This window comes from Mercenaria mercenaria, chromosome 6 (assembly GCF_021730395.1).
Source record: "Mercenaria mercenaria strain notata chromosome 6, MADL_Memer_1, whole genome shotgun sequence".
NCBI lineage: Eukaryota > Metazoa > Mollusca > Bivalvia > Venerida > Veneridae > Mercenaria > Mercenaria mercenaria.
This window is the reverse complement of record NC_069366.1, coordinates 11857160-11866668: the sequence shown is the minus strand read 5'-3', so window position 1 is coordinate 11866668 and position 9509 is coordinate 11857160. Positions and strand designations below refer to the sequence as shown.

The window sequence follows — 9509 nt, the reverse complement described above, 5'->3', positions numbered from 1 at the left end:
AAAAAGTAAAAAATGTCATTAAATGTTGTTTAAATGTGACTGACTACCTTTAAGTAAGAAACATGTGTTACCTTCCTTGTTGCAGGAAACTTACAGAATTAAAGTGCGATTGTTTTGTATCAGCCAGTTTTGAACAAAAAAAAAACAAACAAAGAAACAAAACACACACCAAAAACAAGAGCTGTCTGATGACAGCGTGCTCGACTATTTAAAGAATTGATTGAAGAATGGGGTCAAAATATTAACATAGATATTCAGACAAAAGAAAAAAAAAACAATGTTCCAGTATTTATGGATTTCGATAAGTCTTGCACTAAATGGCAATGTGTGAACCAATTTCAAAGTCCAAAAAGGGCCATAATTCAGCCAAAATAGTTGTCAGAGTTATGTACTCTTGCCTACAGATGGAAATCATAATGATAAACAAGTGTTCAAAATTTAAAAGCTATATGTCAAATAGTTTTGACAAAACATGGACTTGTTTGAAAACAGAACATATTTCCAAGTCCAAAAAGGGCCGTAAACCAGCCAAAATATAATACAGAGTTATGTACTCTTTCCTACAGATAAAGACTATTACACTGAATAAGTGATAAAAGTTTCAAAGCCATATGTCAAACACTTTACACAAAATATGAACTGGTACGAAAAGCTTAACCAAGATTTCAGAGTCAGCCAAAATCCTTGATGGAGTTATGTACTCTTGCCTATAACTAGACATAGTGATGCTAAACAAGTGTTGAAAGTTTCAAAGCTTTATCTCAAAAGACTTTGCCAAAATATGAACTGGTACAAAAAACTTAACCATGATTTCTAAGTCAATAGGGGCCATAATTCAGCCAAAATCCTTGATAGAGTTCTGTGCTCTTGCCTACAACTGGCCATGGTGATGGTAAACAAGTGTTGAAAGTTTCGAAGCTTTATCTCAAAAGACTTTGTCAAAAAGTGGACTGGTACGAAAAACTTAACCAAGGTGTGACTCCGACGCCGTGGTGAGTAGGATAGCTCTACTTATTCCTCGAATAGTCGAGCTAAAAACAACAACATCAATAGTGGTCAAAAATTGATTACACATGACAGCAATCAACCACCATGTCAGCTGAACTAAAATCTAAACAGCAACTGTAGTTGACAAATGCTAAGTTACCAATATGTGTGGTGATAATTTCAAACCAAAGCAGACTGAGAAATAGCAACAAGTTATACAAAAGATTTGAAAACATAGTTAGTAACTGAACAAAATACAGACAAAAAGCCATTAAGCGAGAACACAAATAAAAGTAAAGATCTATGAAAATAATCAACCAGATGTGTCTTTTGGTTTCTTTGTCTATAGGAATTATATCTGTTCTTGTTACTGTAAACACTTAAAAATGAGATTTTTTAGTTTTAGAATTTTGCTGTCTGTTCCTTGGCCTCTGACGGTTTATATTCTTTCGTTTTCTTGTTTTCTTAAGTCGAATGTTTACCTGAAAGACAATACAGAAAACAAAGGGGTCATTGACCATACAGTGCTAACCTGTGTACAAGGTTTCAAGTGCATAATGGTACAAGTATAGACTGAGGTGGTTTTCTACGTTAGCCTATATTATATACATGCCTAACACATTTATGAACCTAAGGAAATAATTTAACAATTACGGTAGACAGAATAAGTCTGTTATCACATTCCAAATATCATAGCTCTAGCTTTTATTGATTCAGAGTTTGTTTTCTTTTTTATTTATAAGCCTACAGAAAGTACATGTCACACACAGGGTTTTCACAAATTTTAAAGAAGATTTTAAATGTTTCTACTATATACATATAAGGAAAAGTGACACCACATTCTGTGGCAAATCAAAATAATTTGAACAATCTTGGTAGAAGAGTCACATGAATAACATTTCTGTAAAATTATTTTAAATGTAGAGAAGACTGAAAGGACATCTAAAATATGAAAAGAAATAATACTATAATAAGGATAAATATCTAATCTAACCAACTATTTCAAAACACTGATAAAATGTTAATTATTGTAGTAAATGTAGGTTGGTATCAGTTACCTGTGGCTCTCTGTTTTCTTTCTCCAACAAGTGCACAAGGTCATCTGGTAAGGGTTCTTCTGGAAGTGGCATTCGGTCTGTTTGTGTAGGGAGGTCTGGGAGGATCCATTTTTCGTTTATTTGTTTACGTTTTAATTCTTTGATAAATGTTTTCCAATGTTCTAAAATGTTTGTTGTCTTAAATAATGATTTATTGTTTTCTATCAGTTTAAAAAGCTTTTCTTCTTCAATCTTGTTAAAATCAGGTTTGATAATTTTTGGCTTTGATCTTGGCATTTCCACTAAAAATCCAAGCTCTGTTGCTTTCCATTCAGAATCTTTATTCCCCTTATAAAAACAGGTAACGACATTGTCAATTCTTTCGAATTTGTAATGTAATGGTTCTGAAGTGCCACTAATGTAATCTGGCAAGCAAGGCATTAGCCAGGACTTAACGTCATAAATTGTATGAATAACTTTAGGCAGGTCTAATATTCTTAGAAAATCTTCAAATGTCTCTACATCATTTTGGTATAGCCGCCTTGCTATTAGTGAAAATCGTGCATCTATATCTTCATGAGTGTGTCCCACAGGTAAACATGACAAATGCACCTGCAAAAAAAATGTTAAAATAGAAAACCCACTAGTTTGATAAAGTATATTTAGATGGTCAAACACCGAGTTTCAGACTAAAAAACATAATATGACACATTGTATTATTTAATATTTTATCAACAGTATTTACTTTAAACTTGACAGAATAAGCCATTCAAATGGTATAACTGAAATAGCCTGAGAAGCTGTTGATAATATTCTTTGTCTGAATAAATCGTACATAATATCTATACATTAAAGATCCGACTTAATGTGTGAATTATTGATAATTGGCATTTATTGAGTTTGTTATATTATCAATGCCTGGGGAAATTTGAAGGATTTACCATGCTGCAACAGTAACTGATTATCAATTTTCTATAAATAGCTTAATTTACATGTGATCATAATTATGTGCACCTGTTTGAAACACAAACGAGGTAATGCTGGTAAAAATTCAACAATTCATAGATTACTAGGTATGCATTCATATACAATCTAACAATTTGGTAGCTATGGCACACATTTAAGTTTATTCTGACATATTTAAAAGTTTTTAATACTTGCTGAAAAAGCTATGGGAGGTACAAACTGTTATTTGTCTATGGCCTGGAAATGTTCAGGAATCTTTTAGTAATTTTTTTTTAGTAAACGAATCTGATCTTTCTTTTCTGCAAGACCTTTTAGCCATGGATAATTGCTTATTGAAGTTATAGTTCTTTATCGTACACCCACATATTTCGGGTGTAATATAGGTGACACTGCAGTCAAAAACAGGTTTTCCCAGGTTGTCAATTTGCAGGTAGAACAAGAGCTGTCTGTTGACAGCCCGCTCGACTATATGAAGCATTGATAGAAGTATAAGGTCAAAATACTACCTGAGATTTTCAGACAAAAGAAAGAACAGATAACACAAACAATGTACCTGCATTTGTGGATCTGGATAAGTCCTGCACTATATGTCAATGTGGGACCATGTTGGTAAGTACATGTAAGTGTTCAAAGTGTCAAGTCCATAATATCAAAAGATAATAGGTAAGGGTAGATTTCTCGGAAGCACAAAACAGTTAATAGACAAAATATTGAATGGTATGCAAAACCCAACTGATTTCTATGTCCAGAAAAGGACCATAACTGAGCGCAAGTCCTTGTCCTAGGTAAGATAACTATGAAGGTAAACAAGTGGTTAAAGTTTCAAAGCCATATGACAAACAGGTTAGGCATAATATAGACTGGTACATAAAACTTAACAGATTTCCAAGTACAAAAAGGGCCATAATTTAGCCAAAATAGTCGACAGAGTTATGTTCTCTTTCCTACAAATGGGAATCATGATGATTAATAAGTGTTCAAAGTTTCAAAGCCACAGGTCTAATAGCTTTGACAAAACGTTGACTTGTATGAAAATAAAACCAATTTCCAAGTCCAAAAAGGGCCATAATTCAGCCAAAATAGATGACAGAGTTATGTACTCTTGCCTAAAGATTGAACTAATGATGATGAACAATTTTTAAACTTTCAAAGCCAAATGTCAAAAAGTTTTACAATACACAGAAATTGTACCAAGTTCCAAGTCCAAAAAGGGTCATAATGCAGTCAAAATTATTAGCTGATAGTTATGTACTCTTGCCTAGAGATAGAGACTGTTATAAAAAACAAATGTTAAAATTTTCAAAGCCATATTTTTAACAAAAAATGTGAACTGGTACGAAAAAATTAACTAAGATAAATTTCTAAGTTAAAAGGGGCCAAAATTCAGCCCAAATCCTTAATGTACTCTTGCCTACAATTGGACATGGTGATGGTAAACAAGTGTTGAACGTTTTCAAAGCTTTATCTCAAAAAGTGGACTGGTACGAAAAACTTAACTGTGTGATTCCGATGCTGTGGTGAGTAGGACAGCTCTACTTATTCGTTGAATAGTTGAGCTAAAAAGGTTAGAAATTGTGAAATTGGATTCCCACGCTAAGAAAAGGTATCATTTTGCAAAATATGTCTAAAATATTGTTGTTCAATGAATACAGTTCCGTAAAAATATAATAGACATTAACGACTCCAGCAATTCCCAGTGATTTAACAAACTATGCACCTCAATATGTTATTCTTTAATTATGCTGAAACTGTAAATTTTCATTTTTTTACACAATTTTCATTTTTTTACAAAAAAAAGGCATTATTTCTAAGGTACCGTTCTTGCTCACAGATCGAAGTTTTGATAAACAAAAGCAGTCTATTTGCCGGTTGGAGTGCTATACACAGCTGGTGAAACAAGTGTGTGTGTGTGTGTGTGTGTGTGTGTGTGCGTGTTCGGGTTTAACGTCTTTTTCAACAATTTTACAGTCATATAAACGTGGTGTCTACTTGTAGCAGTGAGCACAATGCCCAACTTTATAGTGCTGCCTCACTGGAATATCACGCCGTAGACACGTGGCATGATACCCCACCCAGTCACATTATACTGACACCAGGCTGACCAGTCCTAGCACTATCTCCTTAATGCTGAGCGCCAAGCGAAGAAGCTGCTAGTACCATTTTTTACGTCTATGGTATGACGCGGCCGGGGATCGAACCCACGACCTCCCGCACTCGAAGCAGACGTTCTACCACTAGGCTACCGAGGTGAGAAAATTAGCTTACCTCGTTAAATATTTTCTTTTCTACAAGCAACTGAAGAAAGGCAAGTACATATCGATTCTTGTTCTCCCTCGCACAATTATCTGCTTGTATGTATAGAACTGGGGGGAGAACACCATCCTGTGAAATAAAATTTCATTAAACCTATTTCAATATTTTTAAATTTGTATCATCTTGAAATAATAAACAGCTATATGGAACTGATTGAATAATTAATTGTGCCACTAGGTTTGTATGCTTGTTGAATTGATATGCAACTTTCAACAATTGTCTGTCATAGCCATTTTGCAGGGATCTAAGAGTTGCAATGAATATGCAATTATCCAATAGGCACATTTATTTGCATGTGGCAAATCTGCAAGTTCAGACGTTGTTGATTGTACTGCAGACTCGGGCCAAAACATGCTATAAGATTCTTTCACTGGTTGTAGGTGCAGATGGGAATTTCCTGCCTCGAGGGTAACTGTTTAGGTGGTAACGAGGTTCCTACCGAGTTACCGCCTAAATAGTTACCCAAGAGCCGGAAATTCCCATCTGCACCTACAACCAGTGAAAGAATCTTTTTCTTGCATACGGATTTCAAGTTATAATAATAAAAATAAATTCAATCGAACGGCTTTCTTTTTAGAACTATTTCTTATAGCAGCGGGAAACCAACGTCCGTAAACAGGAAAGACGTCATGACGTTTTAAAGACAAATAACAACGTTTAGTTCCGGTTTTGTTTTATCAGTTGCAGCGTAACATTATGAATTTTTAGTAAAATAACGTGTTTTGAATCGCGAAATATACTATCAGGAATAAAGAGGAACTGTCAAGGTATTGAATTTTTATTCCATTTTTTAGAAATAAAATATAAATAACTACATAAATCTTCTACATATATGTAGTTCGAAATGCGTCATTTAAAGCACGAGAGTCATCTTACACCCCAGGGTGTAAGACGGATTTTTCCAGCATCGGTAAAAATACCGGAAAAATCCCCGTCTGGTATGCAAGAATACATGATCCCATTAATTCCCTAAGATATTATTTCTCATGATGTAGATCAAAACAATTTGATTCTCCAGATTCTATTTTATAAATAAAATATTTCAATCTGTTACTGATTATACTGTTTGCTCAAAACTGAACATGACAGTCTTAAGAGTTATAAAAAGTATCAAGAGGGTCAAGATAGCCCTAGGGTGCTGGCCTGAGAAACATTTTCATAACAGTGTACACACATTTGGGCCAGTTTCAAACTGTTGACCAAGTTTCAAAACGATTGGGTCACAATGTGGCCTCCAGAGTGTCAACAAAGCAAATATTGTTTCACAGGGCATGTTTAACTCCAACAAACAACCAACAATGACTGCTCACAATACCTCACTTAGAGAACTTTGTGCTCAGGTGTCAGGTGAGCTTAAAGCACTTTTTTGAAGTCTATAAATAAATACTTACATTTTGTTGTGCAGTCCTACCCAGCATCATCAAGATCACATTAATGGTCAAATTAGGGTCATGTGGGTATTGGCTAAAGTCTGTAAATGTATGAAAACCTCCATGGCCATGGCTTATCACTCCAGTTATGTGCGTTTTCAAAAGATCAGCTGCATTTATGCTCTGTAATGAAAGATAACAAATGAATTAAGAACTGCCATACAATACAAAGTCCCCTACTGGAAGGCATCTAATTTTCTCTACTGCAGTATAACATAATAAAATGAGATCTATCAAAATGTATGAACAATACTGTACTACATGTATCTATAGAATATGTGATAACAAAACATTTGGATAAAAATTTGCATATATAAAACCCTATAGTTGTTTTCATAATTATGGAATTTTTGGCCATATATATAAAAAGTTATCACATAAGTTATTTATAGAAACAACAAAGGGAAATTAATTCTAAAAGCAAGAGGGTCATGATGACTCTGAATCACTCAACTGAGTAATATAAGCTACATTTTAAAATGGCAAATTGATGCTAAAATATTAGAAAGTAGGTCAACAGGTCATATTCATGGTCACTGAAAGTCAGTTTTAAGATCAGTTAGCAAAACTGTACACGTCATCCAAATTCCAAGGTTGTATCTTAAAAAACAAGAAAGTAGGGTCAAGGTCTCAGTCAAGTGACCCCTAATCACTTAGGATCATTGGGTAATTTTAAGCAAACATTATAGGAAATATGACCTGATAATGTTTTACTGATTCCATGTTTGTCTCTTTAAAATCAATTAAAGAATGAAAACATCCATACCTTTGGTAGGCGGCCTTTGAAATGCGGTAAATTAGTTTTGGCTGAAAAGAGAAATATTCACAACTTTATCATGACATCAGCGTACATCAGGGGTCCTAACGGACCAATCAAAGAGCTGCATTTCCGAGTACCTGCTAGTTTCCACTTTGGTATAACGAAGTATATTTACAATGAACATATAGTGACTTTAGAAATAAATGTACACTATTTTAGAAATCAAATTAAGTTTTTTCACTGCACATGCCCAAAGTGATGCTACAAACAACAAAATTTTTAAGTTTCACTGAAATATTGTAAGGATTTAATACCTTTATTTTTGTTTAAAGTTTGAGATTTTACACAGGAGCCTTATGATAAAGTCAGAGTAAAATGTAATCATTACCCAAGTGAAATTATTATCTTTCCGCAATGTTTTGGACATTTTAAAATTATGAACTGGATACTTCTTAAGACATTTGTAAGCAATAATGTGAACTTAACAATTAACAGTTTTGTATCTCTCTACCTACTCGCCTTCTTGCTGTTAGCTGGTGTTAGGAAATCTATTGATTTTTATTTTTTATAGCATATCCAAGCTCAGAGAATGCAGCTATTATCATTTCTGGTAATACCTCTTAACTGTAACTACCAAACGTGTATTGAAAACCATTCAAGGGTTATCTTGTTTCTCTTGTTAAATTACTTTGTTCTAAGAAGGGGCAAACTGTATTAAATTAAGTTAAAGTGGTATTTCTTGAATTATTAAAGCCAAATGAAAGTATAAGGTCTGAATTTAATACACTCAATAAGAAGACTATTTTGGACTGTTACTTTAGACATGGTTCTCAACTGATCAACCAACGGACATACTTATCAGATCTAGACACAATGCAACAATTATTCATAACCCGTGTTGCAGAATGTGTAAATTATACATACACTGGTCCATTCCATCAACTTTCATGGACAGAAACTTTTTCGGGTCAACTCGACTCTGTTCACGTTTGGAATGATAGTATACTCTTTCCTTCCTGAAAGAAAAAAACTTAATTTCAATGGATGGAATATTTAGAAACTAACACCGTGTTAAAGCACAATTTTTATAACTATAACACTAAACATTTAGTGCTTCAAACCCTTGAAAGACTGTTGAATCTTGTATTCCTTTATCTTGCAAGTTACAATGTTACTTTGTTCTGCATAATATTACAATGAAATCAATCAACATTATTTCATTTGCAACCACCGTGGTGGAAGTCCTGTATATAATAAATCATATGATGAAAAAGATAATTTGTTATTTTATTGATCAACATAACTACTCACTAATTAACACATCATACTCTGGTATTAATAGCTGAGGGATAATTGGTGTGATTTGGGGACATAAAGGTGTTTTGGGCATCTATTTTCTAACCTTTAAAATTCAAATGCAGTTCAAAAACAGTTTTTGTAACTTTAAAATAATCATAAAAACTGAACCAATGGAGTTTAGATGAAGTAAAACAAAACAAAAGTCCATCCTGCTTAGACCTGTTTATATAACTTACATTTGTTTTTCGTTGTGTAATTTTCTTTTTTTGCCTTATTACTCCTCTTTTCTCAGGAATCATGGTGTTCTGCATCTGCTTCTCCAGAAGTGTGCAAATGGTACATTTGGAGAAGGCATTTGACTGTAAAAAATAAATATCAAATAAGACAGTGACAACAATTATATGATCACTCTACTGGTACTTGAAAACATTTTTTTTACAGTTCCAATATTTTATTTGTATATTCAAATTTTTTTACGGTTCCAATATTTTATTTGTATATTAAAATTTTTTTACGGTTCCAATATTTTATTTGTATATTCAAAAATGTTACATTAGTATGATTGTTATAGCCATTGTATCCATTTAAATAAACTCTGTAAAAAATTAACTTCAAAGTCACTGGGCATATTTACACCAAACTTAACAGGAATTATCCTTAGGTGACCCCTTACCAAAATTGTGTAAAGAATGCAATTCCATTCTTATACGCCCAAAG

At 33.4% G+C, this 9509-nt stretch overlaps 1 protein-coding gene across 1 annotated transcript; it reads right to left on the bottom strand.

Annotated features, from left to right (window-relative positions):
- Positions 1-677: 677 nt before the first annotated feature.
- LOC123558034 (uncharacterized) lies at positions 678-9151 on the bottom strand. The gene is made up of 7 exons (XM_053545114.1): positions 9029-9151; positions 8418-8509; positions 7500-7540; positions 6695-6856; positions 5256-5372; positions 2046-2636; positions 678-1469 (listed from the first exon to the last, which is right to left on the bottom strand). Coding segments are annotated over exons 1-7 (1107 nt in total). The 5' UTR covers positions 9031-9151; the 3' UTR covers positions 678-1367.
- Between the last annotated feature and the right edge of the window lie 358 nt (positions 9152-9509).